This window comes from Mustela lutreola, chromosome 2 (genome assembly GCF_030435805.1).
Source record: "Mustela lutreola isolate mMusLut2 chromosome 2, mMusLut2.pri, whole genome shotgun sequence".
NCBI classification, from domain to species: Eukaryota; Metazoa; Chordata; class Mammalia; order Carnivora; family Mustelidae; genus Mustela; species Mustela lutreola.
The window spans coordinates 35610936-35635105 of NC_081291.1; the positions used below are offsets into that span (position 1 = coordinate 35610936).

Consider the following 24170-nt stretch of genomic DNA (forward strand, 5'->3'; position numbering starts at 1 on the left):
TAGGATCAGGACAACAACATGAACCAAAAAAAGAATTCAGATAGTCTGTTTTCTATGAGGCAGATCTTGCATTAGAACCAAAATCCTTTGGTTTATTGGCAAGGCTGCCATTTAGTATACTAAATTCTAACTGAAAAGCATTCTACAGGCTGTGAACAGTAAAGATGCGCCAGCTAGAGGTATGGCACAAAATTCCCCAGGCCTGAAAATCAAGAACACATATTAAACCATCAACATTTGACTTCTCCATTACAATTTATTCCAACTCACACTTATCAAAGGCTTCCTTGGGTAAACAGATGAAGTAATTGGTTTTTCACAAGGTGGGGGCTGGGGGAGGCTGGAGGAAAATGTTTGCAAGCAGTATCTGATTTTTTTTCGATATCATATTTTTCATGTTATTCATGGGCATTTTTTTTATTAAATGAGAAAGAATTATTCTTTCAACTTCTCAAGTTCTTTGTTTTTTCTTTTTAAGATTTTATTTATTGACAGAGAGAGATAGAGAGAGCAGGGGGAGTGGGAGAGAGAGAAGCAGGCTCCCCATCAAGCAGGGAGCCTGATGTGGGCTTAAACCTAGCACCCTGAGATCATGACCTGAGCCGAAGGCAGAGGCTTAACTGACTGAGCCATCTAGATGCCCCTCAACTTTCCAAGTTCTAATGATGTCATTCATTTTTTTAAAGATTTTTTTACTTATTTGAGAGAGAAAAAGAGAATGAATGGGAGGGGCAGAGGGAGAGGGAGAGAGAGTCTCAATCAGACTCCCCGCTGAGCACAGAACCTGATGCCAGGCTTGATCCCACGCCTCTGACCCTGAGATCATGACCCAAGCTGAACCCAAGAGTAGGGTGCATAACCAACTGTGCCACCCAGGCGTCCTCTCCCACACCAGATATTTAAAGTTAATAATTATCCATCAAAAGCAGCAAATTCCTTACCTTCAGTTAACTAACCCTTTGCTAAACCCTTTGCTAAACAGCAATTTGACATACTCACTCTATAGAATTTTCATGTGTTAGATGCTAGAGATGCAAAGATGAAAGAGACTCGCCGCTGGATGGGGTAGGAGAGTGATAATAGCAGAAAACACAGAAAGCATTATAAGAAGTACCATTTGGGCTACGTCTTGACGATAGTAAGGAGATATGTCGGAAAAAGCCCATTTCCAGCAAAGAAAACATAATGTGAAAAAATACATGAATGTGTAAGTCCAATGTTTGAGGGGGACCTCCTAGACCAAGCAGTACAAACACGGGAGACTGTGTTTGCATGCTGAGTCCACGCACAGGAGGAAAAAAGAGAATGAGGCCCAGAGTGGAGGGAAGAGGAAACCTGAAGGTTGCTCGTCTGCAGTATGGTACCCAGTTCACTCTCTACAACACGCTTTTGATGATCCAGAGAGAATGCCACCAGAATGATTCTTCCTTGGCAAACTTGTAGGTATGTGGTATTTATCCTAAGTTAGTCAGCTTGCTATTTGAGGAAAGCATATCATTTACTCCACCCTCACAGCATGCCCATATGTAAAACAATCGATTATGAATATGTTCAGTAAAAAAAAAAAAAAAATGTATTGTCATCATTCCTAGCAAAACCACTAGTCCTCCAAGCGCCATCCCCATCACCACCATTTCTTGAGTGCTTCCTGTAGGCCCAGCAGTCTTTACCTCCATAGGTCTTCACACAGCTCCCCGCCCCTGGCCCACTGCGGTTCCTCTACTGACACCGGTGGAAAATGAAGCTTTGAGAGTTTAAGTTCCCTGCTAAGGACACAAGAGCTAGTAAGGTCAGGGTCAAGATTAGAACCCAGGTCCTTGTGCCTATATTTTCTTTGTTGTATGGTTCACCCTTCTATTGCTTAATTTTTATTTTTTTCCCTAGCTTTACTGAGATCTGACAAAACCATTAAGATATTTATAGTATACAATGTAATGATGGGATATATGGAAACGCTGTGGAAGGATTCCCCCCATCAAATGAGTTACCACATCACTCTCCACCTCTTCTCGTACATACATTTTTTTGGGGGGGTGGGGGTGGGGGTGAGGTGATAAAATTTAAATTCTATCTCCTAGCAAATGTCAATTATATAATACATGGGTTATCAACTATAATCACCATGTTATAAGTAGACCCTCAGACCTTTTTCATGTTTAAATCTTAAAGTTTATATCCTTTTATCAACCTCTCCTTATCTCCCCCATCCCACAACCCACAGCCTGTGTTCTATACCCACCAAACCATACTTACTGCTTTGTAGTCTTAGTTATGGTATTTGTTACTGGAGGTGAATGCAAATAGTGTTTAAAAGACCAATTTGAGTCCATGTAACAGCCATAAAGTAGTGTAAAAGAAAACCCACAGTTTTCTGTCCCAGTGACCATAAACAAGTTTTCACTGCCCATACAAAATGGTCCTGCCTTCTGCGTTAGGACTGAATTCTTTTCAAAATTCCTCCTAAGATTCTATAAATCACTGTTAAAGTAGAAGTACAATCTCTATGTGGGATTCTTTAAACAGTCCAAGGAAACTTGAGCATCGATTCTTTTTTTCTAAAAGAACCACAGAATGGAAGCTGAGAGAAACATACCTATTATCATCAACCACCTGAACCCATTTCAGCAACTTTTATTTGATCAACATGCTATAAATGTTAGGGAGACTATCACTGATTCATAAGCTCTCCAGGTTCCTGTGGTCCATTACACTTCAGACCAGTAAGAAGAAAGCCTCTGAACAACAACAAAAATACCTAAACTCATTTCACCAAAATACCAAGTTTTGAGAGAAATATCTTTCTAATACAGATAGATAGAAAAGCTCAGCTAGGACTTATTAGGCCAAAGTCCATGGGAATATTAAACCAAATGTTCAATATCTCTTTGCAGAATCTCAAATGGTCCCTAACTAAGAAAAGCTTAAAAGCCAAGCGAGGCCATGAAGAGACAAACCACTGAGTTTACATCAAAAACAAAACATATCTAAAGACCCAAACACATTTATGTCACCTGAATTTGAAACTGTAAATGTCCTGGAATGGGAGTCGGAAGATCGGGGTTCAAGTTCCTGCTATGACCCAGGCGGCACAAATGGTTTTCCACGTTTAAATTCTCTGCATTCAGCTGCTTTATCATGTAAGAGATGACGTCAAAGAGGCCTAACCATTCTCACATTCTAGAATTTCAGAGAATTTGAAAGTTTTCCTACTGCTATTCTAAATCTATGTTCTTTTCTTAAGATTTTATTTATTTATTCGACAGACAGAGATCACAAGTAGGCAGAGAGGCAGGCAGAGACGGAGGGGGAAGCAGGCCCCCTGCTGAGCAGAGAGCCCGATGTCGGACTCCATCCCAGGACGCTGAGATCATGACCCAAGCTGAAGGCAGAGGCTTAACCCACTTAGCCACCCAGGTGTCCCTCCTACTGCTATTCTAAAACCTAGATGAGGGAACGAAGACACGAAGGATTAAACTAAATCTCCAATGCACAAGGCTCACAAGTGGCTTACCTGTCACTTGCGACAGACCTGCAGCAGGTTGTTGCAGGTGCAACAGACCTGCTCCACCCACAGGACCTCAGATCCCTCCACATGGTTCCTGTGTCTCCCACCCCCAGCAGCCAGCTCATGTGGCCCTTTGTCTTGGGGTGCTGATGCCAACTTCCCCTTGAGTACGAAGAACCACAAGTGCCTGGGAATTTATAACCTGATGGAAGAGATAAGGATGTATAAATACCCCAACTCCCTTGCCCCTACTGGGGAAGCTCTAGGGTGCCACGTGCATATACCACGTCCAGTCTGCCCTGTCGAATAAAAGCAAACTTGCCCTCCTTGAGTCTCAGCTGAATAGCACACCCTCCTTATCCTGCTTCTCCTACTGGTTCAACTTCCCTGATCCCCTTTCAGACTCTCCTGGAAATACCTCCCCGCCAAAAATCACTTTCACATGAATCCTTCTTTCACTGTCTCCTACCAGGAAACACAAACTGAGAGAAATTTAAAGGCGACTCTAGTCCAAAGATTTCCAAATGACAACTGCTTACACACAATTCCTGCTATACCCGCAAAATACAATTGCTTTATGTGGTTAACCAACCACATAGCTTATTAAGGATCTTTATTTTAAACAACTACCTATGTTGTTTGCCTGGGTAGAAGGTAATACCAATACAGTCTAAAAAGAAAAGGGATTCAGCTCTGGCTAGTGCAGGAAAAAATTCCTGAGCTGAAGATCTTAAAAGCACACTGGCACTGGACCGAAAATTCTCCCTGATGAAATCGGAACAATTTGAAGATATTTAAGAGTCACCTGGGGATAAAAATATATGTATATAAGAGTCACTTCCTCACTCGGTGATTCGCTGATATCTGATGCTGCCTCCCTGTATCACCTAGCCTTGCCAGTGCCAATGGGATGCTCTCTGCACTCTGGGACACATTGCTTTAGTAGCCATGTTGTGTATGCACCCAGCACGTGGCGTAATTCCTGGTACGTAGCCAAGGTACGGTAAATGTTAAACTGTTTAAGGAGCAAGCTGAATCTCAAAGAAGCTGAGTATCTTACCTGAAGCCACACGTTGATCAGTGGGCTAGGATCGGATACAAATGAACCCTTTCTTTCCAGGCCACCTGCCAGCATCTAGAACCAGATGTGATTCATTCCTAGAACTCACGAGGACTTTTCCTAGATGACTTCTTCTGTGGCAGTAAGTCTATACAAGTAAATACATTTTTACTCTCTTATAATCTCCGTTTCTCCTATTCTCCCCCAAAGTCTCTGAGAATTCCAGGGAACATTGCTGCTGACTGATTTTCATCCACTATTTGCCTCTTAGCATAACCTCTTTTTATTACTTTCCTTTTTCAACTACTGCTATTACTCCTTTTTTTCTTTCATTATAACCCTCAGAATTGATTTCAGTTTTATGTTCATTATTGTTCACTTATAATCAGCTTTTGATTGCATGCTGATTATTCTTAAATTTCAACTTTATAGGACTGAAGAAAAACAGTGCCTGGTGTTATGCTTCTGATTACAAAATCAGCTGGATTAAGTTATGTAACTGTTTTTTAAAAGGCCTGTACCTAAGTTTTAAAATGCAATTTTTTTGTTTAACCTTGGATGAGCTGTCTGAATAGAGAATGGTTAAGAGCAGGGTGAGACCAAAAAATAATGAGGTTTGTTTTCCACTTAAGCTACATGAAAAATACCAGAATTGACACATCTAAGTAAGGCTCTGTATTTATTTCAATTTCTTGCTGCAGTTCAAAATGCTTCTAGAATTCCTATTTAGGAGGTGGTATCAGAGCTTACTCTCTATTCCCTGGAATATCCTTCTCTCAATTGCAACTCTTCTTGCTTTAAATTGATCTCACTTTCAGAAATGGTCAGAGCTTCTCAAACGAGCACTGGTGAATAATGTAGTGGGAAACAAGGTTTGATTCAAAAACAAGCATATGAAGCATAAAGAAAGACAACTTGTACTCATGGTCCATGAGCTGGCTTTCCAAGGAGCTATAAAAGATGTGCATCTCTAGGAAAGCTCAGAGATGCCAAAAGGGTCCAGGTGGAAAAGCTCAAGGTGAGTCAAGAAACTTGCACACCACACAACACCAAAAGGCATTATATTTACTTCCTCTGGCTGTCAGAACAAAGCACCACAAACAGTAGATCTTAAAAGAAATGTTTTGTCTCAACATTCTGAGAACAAGACATCATCAGGGCTGGCTCCTTCTGAGGCTGTGAGGGAGAACCTGTTCCATGCCTCTCCCCTCGCTTCTGGTGCTTTTTTGGCCTCCCTTGGTGTTCCATGGCTCGTAGAAGCATCACCATGATCTCTTCATGTTCAGATAAGCGTTCTCCCTATCAGCATTTCTGAATCGCAATTTCCCCTTTTTATAAGGACACCAGTCTTACTGGATTGGGGCCCACCACAGCAACTTCAGTTAACTTGATAATCTCTATAAAGATTCTATCTGGAAATAAGATCCCATTCTGAGGTACAGAGGCTTAAGCTGTGAAAGGAGAAATTTGTTTTTGGAAGGGACACCATCCAACCCGTGACAGGCACGAATGAACAGAAAAATCTTGAGTGGCAACCCAAGGAGTTGTGTGGAGCAACAGCTGTGACAAGAGCTCTGTGTATAAAGTCTCTGAACCAGTCTGCTTTTTTAAAATAGGCTTGGTGAGGGCAATAAGAACACCTACTTCCCAGGGTCACTGTAAGAACTCAATGAGACAATCCTGCTCAAGGCACGACACCAGACTCATGCAAGAGATGTGCTTGGGAAATGTCTGGAGTCTATTCTGGCATGTACTCAACTTCAGGTTATCCGAACAAACACAATCAACAGCCCCTGTGTAGGTGAGTTCCAGAGGAACACTACAGCTACATTCCAGAGAACCCTGCGGAGCTCTCAAAAGCACCACGCACCTGTCCCTAAACTGCCCATTTCTCAGTGGTCTCCACTGCACTGGCCTATATACGTTCCTTAAAGGCAGCAGCAACCTCATAAGCCCAAGCTTCCTACCAACCCACCATTCTCCAGTGCCTAATAAGTGTGCCTATTACGCATTTAACAAATACTCACTGGAAGAATAAAAGAATATGAATATTTAGTAGAATATTAACAGTAAAGGTATTTCTTAAACATTTTAACCAGACATGGGAAACAGGAAATGTAGCTCAAACTATACACCAGACAACATTTCTACTTTGAAGAGCATTAACATAAAATATAGCAGCTCACAATAGCATTATTCACAATAGCCAGAAGGTGAAAGCAACGTAAGTGTCCACGGATGAATGAATGGAGCAACAAAATGTTACATATGTTTATACATACAGTTGAATATAATCCAGCCTTAAAAAGGAAGGAAATTCTGGCACTTGCTATTGCATGGATGAGATTTAAGGGCAGTATGCTAAATGAACTAAGCCAGTCACAAAGGACAAACGTGGTGTGATTTCTCTTACATGAGGTCCCTAGAGTGGTGAAATTCCAGACACAGAAAGAATGGTAGTTTGCAGAGGGCTGGTGAGGAGGGAAAGGGGGAGCTAGTATGTAATGGGTACCAAATTCCAGTTAGGGAAGATGGAAAAGTTCTTGGAGCTAGATCGTGGCAATGGCTGCACAGCACTTACTTGAGGTGAATGCACTTAAGGCCAAAAAGACACACACTTCAAAATGGGTAAAATGGCAATTTTATGTTGTGCATATTCTACCACAATAACAAAGTAAATAATAAAAATTTTTAAAAATATATACACATTTGGGGCGCCTGGGTGGCTCAGTGGGTTAAGCCGCTGCCTTCGGCTCAGGTCATGATCTCAGGGTCCTGGGATCGAGTCCCGCATCGGGCTCTCTGCTTGGCAGGGAGCCTGCTTCCCTCTCTCTCTCTCTGCCTGCCTCTCTGTCTACTTGTGATTTCTCTCTGTCAAATAAATAAATAAAATCTTTAAATATATATATATATATATATATATATATATATATATATATACACATTTGTATTTTTAGAACCTTTAGAAACTTGGTAAGCAAAACCAAGGTTTCAGAGACATAAAAGGCATTTGCAGGGTCAAATTTTGAATCGAAAATGCAGTTCCTTTGCTACTTCCCTTAACATCCTAAATTCAATCACAAAAACACTGCTTTGCATTCATAATTAATTTTACTTAAATTACAACAATATTGCTTATTTAGAACTTCAAAGTTCCAGTAAAGGGATTCTTTGCTGACCTATTAAAAAAGCCTTTGAAGTATGTGTGGGGAAATAGATTCACCCTGTAGCAGAGAACAAAATATCTTTAAGAAAGAAATACTGGAACTTGTGGATTGCAGTAAACATAACATTATTGATATACTGTCAATATTAAGATAAATGAAATGTCATACTCACACGTGGCCCTTTAATGGAAAAGGAAACTTAATAATTTTCTTTCATCTCTATCTGAAGCTTTAACTCTATGTGTGTTTTCCCTCACATTAAAATTATATTTTATATAAAATATAGTTATAAAATCAATTTTATATGACTCATAAAAGCCTCACCATAAACCTTTACCAGACAAAAAAGAAAGCATCCATTAAATTCACAATATGCCCTGCTAGGAGTTTTGGATCTGGTATTCCAATCCTAAAAGTACCTGTGATATCGTGATTCATAGTAAGAAATGCGTATTTGGACTTCATCCATGGTCCTGGTGTGGAGCTCCTAAAAATCCTGGTCCTAAGTGATGAGAGCGATAAAGGTGTCTTCTTGTTATGTGCACAAGGTGACTTTTGGACCCCACCTGAGGATGGGCGCTGGTTGCTAGGGGAACCAAGCAAGTGATCAGACGGTTAGAGCTTTCAGTCCCATCCCTCTTAGGGGAGGTGGGAGGGTCTGGAGACCAAGTTCAATCACCAGTGGTCAGAGATTTAATCAATCACGCCTAGGTATAAGGTCTCCAGAAAAATGGCTGACCTATGGGCTTCTGAGAGCTTTGCAGTTGGTGAACACATGGAGTTTTGGGGACAGTGGTGCATTCAGTGCATGGAAGCTGTTCAACTCTACTCACATACCTTGCCCTAGTCATCTCTTCCACCTGGCTGTTCTTGAGTTATAGCCTGTAATAAACCAGTAGTAATCTAGTAAGTAAAGTGTTTCTCTAAATTCTATAAACTGCTCTAGGAAACTGATGGAACCTGAGGTGGGGGGAACCAAGGGAACCTCTAATCTATGGTTCGTCAGAAGCACAGGAGACAATCTGGACTTGAGATTGGCGGAGGGGGCCAGGAGCCAGCAGTTTTAGGACTAAGTCCTTAACATGTGGGATCTGAGGTTATCTCCGGTAAACAATGTCAGAATGGAGATGAATTATAGGACACCTAACTGATGCTGGAGAATCACTTGGTGGTGTTAGAAAACCCATCTGAATTGGTGTCAGAATCTATACCCTAAGTCTCGGCCTCCCCAAATGACCAATCATAAGACTTCTGCTTCCATTTCAAAGGAGACTACTCAACACTTAAGTTATTCAACCTTTCTTCATCATTTTTAAAGTAGTGAGGGTAACGAGTTTATAACTTCACTATCTCAAATTTATCTAGCTTTCCTAATTAGCCAAATAGCACATTTATTTTTTCATGCTAATTGTTAAAATGTTAACAACTGAAAAATTCATTCTTCTTTTCCCTGCATTGTTGGTTTTTACGTTCAATGATACATCGCTTTAAAAAGAGTTGTGAATCATAACAAAGAAACACTCCCTATTAATAGTTTATCTCCTTAATCAAAAATAATTAATGGGGCGCCTGGGTGGCTCAGTGGGTTAAGCCTCCACCTTTGGCTCAGGTCGTGGTCCCAGGGTCCTGGGATCAAGCCCTGCATCAGGCTCTCTGCTCAGCAGGGAGCCTTCTTCCTCCTCTCTCTCTGCCTGCCTCTCTGCCTCCTTGTGATCTCTATCTGTCAAACAAATAAATAAAATCTTTAAAAATAATAATAATAATTAATAACTTTCAGCTTTCTTTATATTACTTAAGGCCTACGTAAGCCCTAAGGCTGGAACGAGAGTGGTTTTCCTCCCCTTTTCAAAGGTAAGATAACCCAAATAAGTCCTTCAAAGTCCAGGCAGTTTTAACTCTAGCATCTTGATAGCAATTAGGAGAGCAGAATCAGAAGATGAGGGCAATAAGCAAAAGATACCAGAGTTTCATTATACAAATGTGAAGAGATCCCCATTGATCTGGTAAAAAGTAGTATTTTCTGATAAAGCTAAAAATCTCGCAATCGGTGGTAAGGCCAAGAAAGTCCTTTACCCAAGAGTTTATTTTATTCCTCTATTCCTGAGCACACACAAGGCACCACAAGGAGCCTCTCTCTCCTTTCATATCATTGCCTACCTTGACTCTTCTGATTCTCTGGGCTGCCACTGCTCATCTTCCTTGCAAACTGAGGCACTAAGGGGATTTAGAGGAATGGTAGGGAAAGATCTAAGAAAATAGAGCCTTTCTGATTCTGGTTTGCAATCATAATCCCAACATCAATCACTAATATTTACTGATAATTTAAGGCACAGTGCTAAGATGGTGTGCATGAGCTCAGTTAATGCTCAGTGCGACTGTAGGAGGTGAGTATGGTAACTCTCCCCATTTTGCAGTTGAGGAAACTCAGGCACAGGGTAATTTCATCAAATTTAACCACCAACAATTTTTTGCACCACTTTGATGTACCACTGGGAAAAACGTGCAAATCAATCTATGACACAAGTATAAAATATATTTGGAATTCAGAGACGTTGAAATGCGGGTAAAGAAACGTGTGTCTTACAAATAAAATATGGAAATAATTTTCACAAGACCATGGGTCTGAATGAAATGAACCCTGCCCCCTGAGTTCCAGCTGACTGCACCAGGGACTGATATGGGAACCAGTAGCCTGTGCAGGCAGCTTAAAGGAAGCCTGCCCAATAAGAAGCTCATTACTGAGTGGTGGCAAAGAGACCCAAACAAATCCTCTTTGGGAAGCATGAAGTGGAGATAAACCAAGATAAGTTGAGTACTTCAACTCACAATATTGCTTCAAGCAAAGCTGAGGAAGTGTTCTGGGCCTGTATGAAGCCCACTGTCTACAGATATCTTAGAAACTGTTTGGCTATTTTGTTTGGCTATTTTGGATAAATGAACTGACTTCTCATGATACCCCATTTTCCCATTTAATAGTTTCTTCCTGAGAAATACTTCTCATTTTAATCATAAGAAAACAGTCTAAAACAAGTCCCACTGCCACCACCTTCAAGTCTGGTAAAGTAGTCCAATACAAATCAAAAAGGTGAATAGTAAGAAAATCTTCAGAAAGTTGGAAATGTGAAAAAGGGAAAAAAGCAACCGTGAACATGTGATCTTGGAGAAAACAAGATGGGTTAGCAGCAGATCATGAAGGGTGGAAAATAACGTGATGCTCTAGAGATCAGGCCTCCCCATCCACACTGCACTCTGAGCTCTGCAACTTGGGGCAGCCATGGTGCTGTTCCTAAGACCTCCCCACCTCAGCCATGTGCTGTAGGATGGAGGAAGACACCTTATACAAAATAGTCATTCTTTCAGCTGGTCAGTGATCTAAATCTGAATACAAAAGGATGAGCTAGACAAATAAGATTTTCTTATTAGAAGTATAACATCTTGGGAGACATAAGCTGGATGATGTTTGGGAGATATGGGGCTATAGTAGGCATGGGAATGAACAATCTAAATCAAGTACAGGTACCCGAATGTTTATAGCAGCAGGGTTCAAAATAGCCCAAATATGGAAAGAGCCCAGATGTCCATAGACAGATGAATGGATAAAGAAGATGTGGGGTGTGTGTGTGTGTGTAATGGAATATTATTCAGCCACAAAAAAATGAAATCTTACCATTTGCAACAACATGGATGGAACTTAAGGTTATTATGCTAAGTGAAATAAGTCAACCAGAGAAAGGCAATTATCATATGATCTCACTCATGGGGAATTTAAGAAACAAAACAGAGGATCATAGGGGTAGGGAGGGAAAAATAAAATTAGACAAATTCAGAGAGGGAGACAAACCATAAGAGTCTCTTAACTATAGGAAACAAATAGAGGGTTACTGGAGGGGAGATGGTGTGAGTGTGGGGATGGGGTAACTGGGGGATGGGCATTAAGGAGGACACATGATGTGATGAGCACTGGGTGTTACAGGCAAGTGATGAATCACTGAAGTCGACCTCTGAAACCAATAATATATTATATATTAACTGAATTTAAATAAAATTCTAAAAAAAAAAAACCGTGCAGGTGGAAGTTATAAAGAGATGTAACCACGATGAGTGGAAAAGGCACGGAAGAGCCAACACCAAGGAAGACTGGTCTTGAGTTCTAGTCCATTTCTCTTTCAATAAACCTTTTATTTTCCTGGAGATACGTCCAAGCGGGTCTCTTTAACTAAAGCAGACTCAAGATGCAACAGAACCGCTCACACAAGCCAGAGAGCGAGAAGGAAATAACTAAGCCATACTGCACCATTTCAACAAGACCATGATGTCATTAACATCAGAAAAGGCCTGGGGCTTGGGGCTCAGGAAATGTGTCACTCTCAAGGCACTCAGTCTTAGAAACCTGTGTTTGGTAAGGGAGGCAGATTTAGGGGTTTTTGAGTTCTCTTCTTTTATTCACATGTTCCTTTCCCGGGGCCATAACAAAGAGTTCAGAGAACACTTGGGCACAGGGACAAAGTACATGGTTCTAGGAGCAAAGATAAGCAAGATATTTTTTAACTAGAGTGGTTCCGCTTACCCTCTCCACTCAGGGATGGTAAACAGCCTTTAACACCGTGGTGCTTTCCAGCACAGGATAAAGAAAAGCCAGTAATGGGGACCCAGCATGGAAACGGTGGCCCCTGTCCAGTCTACTGCTTTAATAATGCCCATCTTCCTCTTCTACCCCCATTACCAACATTCAGTCCAATTCAGTTAAGAGTTTTCCAGAGACAGTCTTGGTTTCTGTTATACCTGCTGCCCTAGTATAGTTACTCACAGTGCTCACATTCACTCTCAAGGTATCCCAATTTGGCAATAAACTATAAATTATGCAGTCACCCTAATTTTGGTTCAAGCCTCTGTCTTCTCCCATTTTATGTATCACAGGAGAAAAAAAAAAAAAAAAGAAAGAAAGAAACCTGTCAATCACAAGTGTGCAAAAAAAGTCTGAAATGAGAAAAAGCTAATCTTAAAATATGTAATCACGGAGGCACTTGAATGGTGCAGTCAGTTAAGCATCCAGCTCCTTCTTTGGGCTCAGGTCATGGTCTCAGGGTTGTGGGATCAAGACCCATGTCAGGTTCTACACTCAGCTCGGAACCTGCCTGAGATTCTCTCTCTGTCCCTCTCCCTCTGTCCCTCCCTCTGTTTGCACATGTACACACACTCTCTTTCTCTCTAAAATATATAGATAAAAATCTTTAAAAAAATTTATTATTGTTACAGATCACAAAAATCATCAGTGTTAAAGGCAAGACTTAGACGGAGGCAGTCTGATCCCAGTCCTGATTTAGCCAGTCTCCTGACATAATCATTACTGCCACTGAATCAGCTCAACAGTCCCCCAAATAATCATCTTGTTTGGATTCCTCTAACCCTCTTCATCCTCTAGGCAGAAAGGGTATGCTAACGCATAAAACTGCCCCATCGCCTCACTATCTAACTCTTCAGTGACTCCCCACTGCCCTCAAGAATAAACCTCAACTCCACTACCAGACCCACCAGGACCAGCAGAATGGTGCATGCCCCTGCTTATGTCCCCCACTTCAAAATCCACAAGACAGCTCAAAATCCCTCCTGAAATTCCTCAGTGCCCACGAGTCAAAACTCTGGGACTCAGACAGTCCCATATGGAAATGGATCAAGCACAAGAAGTACAAAGTGGTGGGAAAAGAGATTCCAGACCCACATCCCACCCTCACTTGGGTCCCGCACTTACAGAGACCCATTCCTAACGCTTTGCCAGGTCTCCAGGAACAACTGATATATGACATCAAATCACTCCAATTTTAAAATAAAAATAAATCTCAGAGTTAAACATGAGGCATGTATGCCTTCATGATTGGTGCTGTAGTGTTTTTTTTTTAACCATTTCCAGAAAGAGGTAAAAGCTGATCAAAGTCTGAACTCAGAACACCAGTTCATCCTCCATTAGCATTCCCCAAAGCCCACCTGCAAGGGCAATGCCATTTCACAGATGCTCCAGCACTCCTGAAACCCTCCAGGTAGTGCTTTGTAGTTGGGCAGACAGCGAAGCACGCATCTGTCTATCCCTTTGGTACATGTTTTGACTATGGTCTATTCTTTAAGTGGCCTCCCACCCCAAACTTTTGATGCATATGAGGTCTAGAAGCCATTACTACTAAGTCAACACCAACATGTGCAAACATTTCTAGAACGAGCCACATCCAAGGGGTGCAACCGAGCTCCCCATGTGACCTTCCCCGTTGCTACCTTGGGCCTCTACAGAACTTCACTTCATGCCATCTGTGCAGTAATGAACAGCTGGAGCCCAGGAGGCAGGCCTTGGATTCTCTGAGCCTCAAGTTCCCCAGATGCAAATGGAAAAATAATCACTGCTCTCTCATATGGTTGTTGCAAGGATTAAGTGAAATAAAACATATGGAAACACCAAGCTGGTGCCTAACCCTGAGATGGCAGCAAACAATACATGTTTATCAGATCTGAGAAAGGAAAATGTTTCTGGCTTAATAAAGCTTAAGAAAAATGAAAGTAAATTTAGCTTCAAATTCATTGCAAAAGAATTAATCATTGTGAGCCAACTATATCATTATAATGTCAAATGTACTCTTTGTAACCATCTATGCAAATTATTCCTTTTCAGAGAACAATAAATAGAGGTTCAGCCAGGTTCAATAACTTGCAAAGCAAGAACCTGGCAGACCCAGGATTTCAACTTAGTTCTACCTGAATGCCAAATTCATAGTCTTTCCTCCTCTGTTAGTCTGTTTCCCAGACTCTAAAGCAGGGGAGGACAGAGTCAGGTAAGAGCCTGGAAAGGACAACCGTGCAGCACTGATTAGTACACCTGAGTCAACATGAGTCCAAAGGACCAAAGGTGCCTGCCACTCAGGGCAAAGAGATGAGGAAACGTAAGCCATCAGTGCAACCGGCCGGTTTAGCCCCAAGAGGACCCTTTAATACAGCTTAATGTTTCAACAGCCTAAGTGGCTTGTCAGCATGAGACCGGTGACTCCCGGGCACTGTGATTTTAAGCAGATGACTCTGTGACCCCTGGACACCCGTTCCCTTACAGGTATCACGAAGACAGTACAACCCTCTCTGCAGGTTGTTGCAAGGCTTAAAGAAATAATGCGGCGCCATCACTCCGCCTGGGTCTCGGGCACATATGGAATGAACAGTCCTATTATGAAAGCCCTCTCACAAGCAGACTTTCTACATCCCCTTCCTTCCTCTCCTGACTCAATGATCAGCATCATCACTCCACTTCTGTTACTTTACCTGCCTCTGGCTACTCTCTGAGTACCCCACCCACTCACTGGGACCATGAAATCTTATTGCAGACCTAGTCAGGCCAGCCAGGGAAACTGGGGTGTGTAAGAAAATCCCTGGCCTCACAGAGCTTACAAGCTTTCCTTGGAGGAGAACAAGGAAGACTGACCATAAATAAATACACAAACACACACACAGAGTAAACCGCCAGGTAAAGTGTTATAAACTGCTAAATAAAGCAAGAAAGGGGCAGAGAATAATCCCCAGGGTGAGGGAGAATCAGATAAAATAACCTGTGGGCACTGAGAAAGTCTGGTCTGAAGATTTAACATTGAGTTGGAGAGGCGAGTGGAAGAAGGGAACACCGCCTGAGATCAGAGGGAATGGCGAGTCAGAGGGGAGGGCACAGCAGGTGCCCCAATGCAGGAAGAAGTAGTGCCTTTGAAGACCAGCAACACAGCTCTATTGCAGCTACAACCCCTGGTATAATTACTGGCTTACATGCCAATTTTGCCACCAAACTCTAAGCCCCCTGAAGGCAGGCCCCTGCATCTCCTTTCTGCATTCACTCAGTCACACAGTGTTCATTAATGAGGTGCACCTATATGTCCAGCAGTCTCTTAAGCACTGAATTTACAGGGAAGAACTAAATCAATATAGTTTCCAACCTCAGGGAGCTTACACTAAATAGCCCTGGGCACAGCCTAAGTACTCAGAAAATGAACTAAATGGCAAGTTTTTTGGTCATGGAGTTCTATGCACACTGAGTTCTAGGCTTTCTACAGCCTATCCTCTTTCCTCATTTGCCTAAAAGATGACCGTCAGCCGTCCGCTTCAGTTTCTCACCTGCCTTTCTTTCCCTTCTCGGAACCAGGCTAGGGGCAATGAGTCCTCTGATCTCCCCACCTTCTCTCTGCCCTCTGTCTTTGCATGCAGCCCCCTCCACCGGGAATGCCCTCCCCATCTCCATCTTCTTCACCAGACTAACTTGAGTATTATTTCCCAAAATTTCATTAGTATATTGATTTTACCATTTGCTCAAATGTGTACAAGTGTCTCAAGTTCTCCAGGCAAAACATTTCCATCGAGTAACAGAAAGCCATAAATCAAGTGACAATTCCACACTGAGTAGTAAAGAGAATTGAAGCCTAAATGATCTGAGGCTACTTACATAATCTCTCTTCCTCCCCAAGATCTGAGATATTATTTCAGGGACTTTCTGGGCATTGTGCCTACAGAACTGGGCTAGGATACGGGGGCAGCAAAATTCTCACTACTCAGGGTGTGTGCACTCCATCACTGGCCGGTAAAAGGTAAGTTTCATTTACAGTAAATAAAACCCATTTGGGACACTCAATGGTCTTCCTCACACAGAAGGTCAATAGTTTAGCTTCTAAATTATCTAAGATAGATTTCCTTTTCTAACAGCAGAAATTGCAGCTGTACTTCATCTTTTAAAAAAAAAATACTTATTCTTTGAGGCAAGAAGGCACATATAGGTGAGTCACAACTTCAAACGCAGCCTCCACAGCCTCATTTGGCTGATAAGGACTTGCCCAGAACCTTTAGGCCTTCACTTCTAAAAGCCACACATCCATCTTTCTTCTCCTACTTCCTGAAAGAGGAGAAAATTGAGCTGGAGCCATCCATTTTGAAGTATACAACAGCAGGAGTGTGCGTCTAAGCAGACGCGTCCAACATTATGCGCTCCTCTCTCAGTTCCCGGACAGCAGCTCTGGGCTTCACAGACAACCACACGATGATTCTACACGTGCGGACCTGATAACAGTGTTTCCCACAGTGTCTGTGCTCCTCTCACAACAGGGCAGCTCTGTGAACTTCACCCTGCCATTATGAGAGGGAAAATGTACAGAAGAGGCAACAATACCAGGTTTAGAATTATCATGAGCTATTTAAACTCTGGGCCCTCGACCAAGATTTCCCCTAAGACATGACCTACGCAATGGGCTCTGTGTCAGTCCGTGTGTCCACCGTGGCCGTGCCTTGCTGTATCACCCTGCCATGTAACGCAAAACCCTGTTCTCCTAGCTGGCTAGTTTGGACATGGGAACATGTCCTTTATCTGTGAAAAGAGCCCTAATAGGGGTTAGATCTTGACTGGGGTGCTGAGTTCACAGAACATTCTCTTCAAAAGTTTCAAAGCCAGACTAGGTCTATAATAATAAGTACACAGTACAGTGATTAAATGCCTTGTTTTCAGCAACCAGGACTGGGGTTCAGACCAACTATTTTTTACAAGCCAAATAATTTGGGCAAGTCACTTAACCACTCTAGGCTCTTTCAAGTTCCTTATCAGACACTGCAAATCCCCACCTGATCTGGCCCCTACCTACCTCAGATGCCTATTAGGACTACCATGTTCCCTTCTTTAACTACTTGAACATATTGAGCTCACACCCACCTCAAGGTCTTTGCACTTGCTGTCTTCTCTGCCCTATACACTCTTGCCCAGAGTTTCACCTGGTTGGCTAATTTTCGTTACTAAATTCTCAGCTCAAACGTCAAAAGTCACCTCCAGGATCTCATAAACATAATGTTAAGAATGTGAGTCCAAATTGTGCAATTCCATTTACAGAAAGTACAAAAAGGAACAAGACCATGGAATGGTGGTGTAAGTCTGGGCACTGGTTATCCTTTCCAGGGTGGAGGTAGCGACGAGTAGGAACATGAGGGGGCCCTCTGGGTTACTACTAAATGAAGAGCTTTTTTTTTTATCTGGTTCTAGTGACCTGGGCATGTTCAATTTGTGAGAACCCATCAAGCTATTCACTTATAATATGTACATTTTTAATACATGCGTTATACTGCAATAAAAAAATTGGGCCAAAACAAAGCTAAAAACCCCACTTTGTCAAACTGAGTTTCCCTTGACCATCTAATCAACACTTTCATCTTCTTGGCTAAGCTTGTCATTCTCCATCCTATGATCCTATTTAATTCTCTTCTTTGCCTTTGTCCCTGGCTAGAAATCATCTTACTGTTTGTGTATGAAAAGTCAAACCCGGAATTCCCCACCCCTATGAAAATAAATTATGATGTGGTCATGTACTCTGCCTGCTTTATTCACTAACCCTAAATATCAGCACCTAGAAGAATCCTGTTTACCGTGTAGACTGAATAAAAAATGTATGTAAAATAAGTGGCTAAAGGGGCCCTCTAAAAATATAACATCAGTCATAAGTCAAAACACTGAAGCCAAGAGCAGAGGAAACAGAAAATGTCAATGACATGAAACCTTGGGAATAAGTGTCAAATGTTAAACTTAACTATAGGAGGTGGTAAGTCAAGTATCATTCTAGGGGTATCTTTCTGAGTGGTTAAAGTTACTTCTCTAAAGCAGAAACAGGACCTTTTACCTCGGTACACACAACAGCTTGCCCAAAGGTCCAATACAAAGTAGGTCTGAGTCAAGAATGGCAACAGATTTCTAGACACTTAGGATTTTTAGGTTTTGTGGGGAAAAGGGTGGGGGTCATGTGCATTGTAATGTTTGCACAGTCAAGGGAATAGGTAGGCACAACATCAAAGGAGATTCAGATGGAGTAGATACTAAGAACTATCCAAGAATTTGAAAAGTTCCTTACACGTCATGAGCTATTATGCTCAGCTATTATTGTCAATTCTAGAATGTTTAAATAGAAATAATGAACGTGTGTCAGTAGTTCTAGAACTTGGATGTGATATAGTTCCTATTTGGCATGCAGACTAAACTAAATACTGACATAATGCACTTTCATGAGGAAGCCTATACTCACCAAGCAACAGCCTGGTGTAATAGGAACTTAAACTACTCTGCCACAAACAATAACCTTGAACAAGTCATTAAACTTCTTCAGGCCTTGATTTTTTTACACCAGTGAAATGAGTTGGTCGGACTAGATGCTTGCTAATGTCCAGCTTGCAAGATAGTGGCTTGGACACTATCTACTGTTCCCAACTTAAACAACAACAACAAAAAAAATCCTCATCTTTGAAACCATATATTTACGGGATAACACATAGGCCGCAAGGAATGTAAATCAAGGCTACTAGATGGGGTGAGGTAATGGATCCTTTCACCTAGTCTTCTTACGGAACCAAAGCTAACCATCCCCAACCAGATTCCCTAGAGTGCTGTATTCAGGCTTTCATTTCTTGGTTAGGCAGGAAGCCCAATCACACGTCAGCTGAACACTTCAGTTTCTCTGCACAATTACTTGCTTTGCTCGAGTTTTCACTGCCCTGGGCCCCATGTTTCTCATCAAGTCAAGTCTACACTCAGAGTTAGCGCCACAGTTCTTGTTTTTTGTAACACTTAAATAATGAATAGGACTTGATCACCTGGAGGTATTCTCCTGACTCTATTACAGTAGTTATTAGTGATTTTAATTAGACAAACCTGCCATTCCTTGTGCTATCCCACCATACTGTCAAGTGCCTATTAAGGATATTACAGTAATACGTATTAGCACCTTTTAAATTTACATTAACAAAAACAGAGAAATGAGAAGTCAGGAAATGAAAAGAGAAGGCTGGGAAAAAAAAAAAAAAAAAACCTTGCATGTGTTATAATTAGCCAAAGCTTAGAGTAACTCAAAAAATCATTAGTAGCTATCTTTTTTTTTTTTTTCTAAAAACTATACTATGCATATCCTGGTTAAATTTGCATGAGTGATAATTTGCCTCTCATACATTAAAAATGGAAAAATGAACAAGGACCTTGCTCTCTGTGGCTCAGCCCCACACTGCCCTTTCGTTCAAAGGGGAAAGAGGTTATTTACAGAGAATCAGAAATTGAGCAGTTGAGTGATTTCTCCAAAGTCATCACCAACTCAAAACTCCCCAGAGGGCTTCTGAATACTTCGACTCTCACCGTTCTGGAGAAGGTAAAATCCACTGGAAGCCAAGCTCGAACAGCAGCGAGCTATTCAGCATCCAACCGGGCTCCCCTAGGTTTCTATTCTCCATAAAGGAGAAGAAAGTGGACAGGGCCAATGCTATGTCGTGCTTGAGACGGGGCGGACGGCTCCTTGAAAGAAGGGAGCGCATCTCCCACTTTTCTCCTTGACCCCGGCACTTCACCAACTCAAGCGTCCCGAAGTGTGCCAAAGCAGTCCCCCTGTAGAAAGTTCCTCAGGGAGGTGAGTTGCTAATACCAACCAGGCTCTTTTCTAGCAATATTCCAGGTTCCTTTCTAGCAATATTCATCACGTGGCCTAACAAACGCGCTCAAGGGTCAAGACGTTCCCAAAGCTCCACTGACAAAGCAGATAATAAAACCTCAGGACTCCAAAACCCGGCCCAAGGAACTTCTTGACTGGCCACTCGGCGCCAGGTGCCGTGCCGGCGCTCTCCACGTGAGCCCGGGAAACCGACGACAGCCCTGCTGAGGACTCAGCGTCGCCTCCCCTGGACCCCGGAGCCACACCCGAGGGGAGGACTAGGGAGTCCCCCGTGCGCCCGGGCGCCGCTCCGCGCGTCGCTTCCAGGGGTGCAGCGCCCGCACCGCCGCGCCCTCGCCGCCAGGAGGGAAGAGGCGGCGGCGAGGAGGGCGGCGGGGCTCCTGCCGCGGGGCGCGCTCACCTGAGACCTGGCCGCCAGCAGCGGGGGCCGAAGCATCAGGTCTCGCAGAAGTTTCCGGGCCTGCGCTGCTGCGGGGGACGCCATCTTAACCAGGAAACCCGGCGCGGGGGAGCCCAGTGCGCGCGGGCCGCGGAGGTCGGGAGGGAGGAGGCGCGAGGGAGGAGAGGGGCGGGCCCGACCGGCCCCCACCGGGCCCCCCCTTGCGCCCCCCCCTCCCTGCGCCCCAGCGCCCGGCCCCCTGCGCCCGGCCCCGCCCCTCTTTGTGATCAGAGAGAAAGGCGAAGTGGTTTCCCTGGCTCTGCATTCTTCTTGGGGCTCTGGGATTTCTTAGGGATCCTAAGACTTGATGAAAAGCACGTCAGGGGTGCTCCTTCCCTGGGGCAGGCCCCGCAGAGTAGGCGGTGAGGAAGGTTCACAGATTTTCTGCGCTCGCAAAGTTTAGAGTGTAGTGGGAAAAGTAGATAGGTATTGACGATGATGCAAATAAGGATTTAAATGACTCTCACGAATAAGCAAAACACAGGATTTTTAGGGCAATGAAACTGCTCTTTATGATGCCCTAATGGTGAATACATCTGAGTATGTATTCATGCAAACCTATAGAACATCCAACACCTAGAGTGAATTTTAATTTAAACTAAGGACTTTCCATGATAATGATGTGTCAATGTACAAATATGATAGACAATGTGTTGATGTGTCCACTGTAACAAAGTACACCACTCTGGTGGAGGGTAATGACCAGTGAGAGAGGCTAGGCCTTTGAGTGTGAGTGTATGGGGGGAGGGGAGTGGTGGTATTAAGGGAAATCTCTGTACCTTACACTGAATTCGGCTGTGAACCTAAAGCTGTTCTTTTAAAATTAAAGACTTAAAATTAAAAAAAAAAAAAAAAATGCTATCATGGACAGTTCCTTACTTGGGAGTATAGCAATGAAAAGGGAGGAATGTGAGGCCCCTGGGTGGCTCAGTCAGTTAAGCCTATGCCTTCCACTCAGGTCATGGTCCCCGGGTGCTGGGCTCAAGTCCAGGGTTCTGCTGCCTGTTCAACAGAAAGTCTGCTGCTCCCTCTGCCCCTCTACCCACTTCTGCCCATTCTCTCTCTCTCTCTCTCAAGGAAGTAAATAAAATCTATCCAAAAATAAATAAATAAATAAAAGGAGAGAATGAAATATCTACCCTTAGTGTTTCCTGCATGAATTGCATTTTAAAATAAGCAAAGAACCCAAAATGCTAATGAAAAGTCCATCTCTGCAAAGAACTCTTTATAAAGCAGGAAGGAGAGAAGGAGTCCAGAAATCACCACTCCATTACCCTTAAATAGTAATTAATGCGGGTCACACTCATTAGTGAATGCACCTATTCATAGCAAAGTTTGTGGTGAACTTGGCAATGAAGGCATCGGGCTGTTCCATCCCTACGTCCCTAAAATTTACCATCTCGGAATTCTCAAGGCTAGAAGTCTGAAATCCAGCACTGCTCTTCTCCCTCCGGGGACCCAAGGGAAGAATTCATTCCAGGCCTCTTCCAGCTTCTGGAGGCTGCCCTGGGGTTCCTGGGCTAGCGGCCACAGCACCCCAATCTCTGCTCCATCTTCACTAGAATTTGTGGGGCTATCCCCAAACTTCCTCTGCTTAAGTATACACATAAGGTAACCTAGGGTACGTTCTTCTTCAGATCTTTCAATTAATCACTTCTTTGGCCATATAAAGTGCTATTCACAAGCTCTGGCATTTGGAGGTGGACATAACTTTTGGGGGACGCTACCATTCATTGCACTGCATGTGTCTTCAACTGGCATGCACTTTGAAGCACGTGGCATCACTTACAATGTTTTCTTGCCACTAAAGGTATTTGAATTTAATGAAGACTATAGAGTTTATGGTCATTTATAGGAATATTGGAGATAAAGAAGTAATATAGAAGGCCTCTCTAATGAGGCAACCCCAAACTGTGGAACATTTGGTCTTAGGACAACAGATACGGTTTTTGCGTGTGTAAATCAATGGCATTTGAAAAGGTAAAGGAGGACTGTTCTAGACTGAGAGAGATTTAAGAACATAAGCTTAACTAATTAAGGACATAATTTATGATGCTTGTATGGATCTTAATCAGACCAAAGCAACTGTAAAAAGACCTCTTTGGGTCATTGGGGAGAATCTGATTTTGGCCTGGCTTTAGATGATCTCACAGCATTAGAATGAATGTGATTAGCTGTGCCAATGGCGTTTCTAGTTGTGTCAGGCATGTCTTCCCTAGGTCCTGGCTCTGGCTTCCCCAGCTCCGTGTTCACTCTAGCCCTTGTTGTTGTGAGCAGAGTTGTACAGGTAAAACTCTGCAACTCCCCTGTGGCATCTCCCCTAAACTGCACCGCAGATCTCTCACTTTCTGGTCTACTCTGTTGCCTCCTGAAGGACACCTGTGAGAAACGTGCCACACATGCTAGCTGGGTCTGAAGAATTCCATCGTATACCTGGGAGTGTAAGAGTGTTAACACCCACCCCATGGGGCATCCTTGAGCAAGGCATGGGAGTCAGGGGATAAACACTCCCCATTTCAGTCACTTGATACCCCAATTGGAATGAGATTCTACAGTTCCTCAGAGGGTTCTCGACAGAATTAAGCCCAGGTGCCCATAGGAACACCCTTGGATTGACTTTGCCTCCTCCTTGGTTCCACTCTTCTCAGTTCCACAGTTTTTCTTGGGATCATTTCCCAAAATAACAATTTACACCCAAGTCCCTGTTTTAGGCTTTCCTTTTGGGGGGGACACTAAGCTGAGACTATGATTATGGCAGAAATTGATCATTTAAAAGACATGCATATTGAGGTATTTAAAGGTGAAATACCACAATGACCAGGTGTTTTTTTTTTTAATTTTTTTTTTTAATTTATTTGCCAGAGAGACAGTGAGAAAGAGCATGAGGGGGAGAAGGTCAGAAGTAGAAGCAGACTCCCCATGGAGCTGGGAGCCCGATGCAGGACTCGATCCCAGGACTCCAGGATCATGACCTGAGCCAAAGGCTCAGTTTAACCAACTGAGCCACCCAAGCGCCCTACAATGACCAGGTTTTATTTCAACAACAGAAAAGCAGAAAGAGAAGGAAAGGGGTCAGTGAAGCAAATGTGGTGAAATTACTAGATCGTTGAAAGTGAGTGTCATGTCTTTAGGAGAATATGCTTGTGACATTTCCCCTGTTAGGGCACATCCATCCTCTTTGCTCAACAGACAAAGGAGGATTTCAGTGCTGTGTCCCTGACTGAGTTAGGAGAATGCATTTGCCTATAATTTCAATAAGTAACAGACCACGTGATTATTATTAATTTGCTTTGTTTTATATTGCCTTATTTACAGTAGGTTATGCCACTGATATTAACAATTCCCAAGGAGTAATGATGTGTATTAATACTATGATGGGATAATAACTTGCACATTGAACTTGTTTTACCTGTCTCAAGTAGAACTCACCACAGCCCTGTGATGCTTTCTCTCTTCCTTTCCCTTGTCATTTACTTTTTTTCCTCATTATTCCCTCCCTCTCATCCTTCTTCCTGGTTGCCCTCTCTTCCCC

At 42.9% G+C, this 24170-nt stretch overlaps 1 protein-coding gene across 1 annotated transcript in view; it reads right to left on the reverse strand.

Annotated features, from left to right (window-relative positions):
- SUCLG2 (succinate-CoA ligase GDP-forming subunit beta) overlaps positions 1-20797 on the reverse strand; it is a 270208-nt gene extending 249411 nt beyond the window's left edge. Inside the window, exon 1 of the mRNA XM_059161462.1 lies at positions 20600-20797. Within this exon, the coding sequence (XP_059017445.1) occupies positions 20600-20683 (84 nt within the window). The 5' untranslated portion in view covers positions 20684-20797. The remainder of the gene's footprint in view (positions 1-20599) is intronic.
- Positions 20798-24170: the final 3373 nt, after the last annotated feature.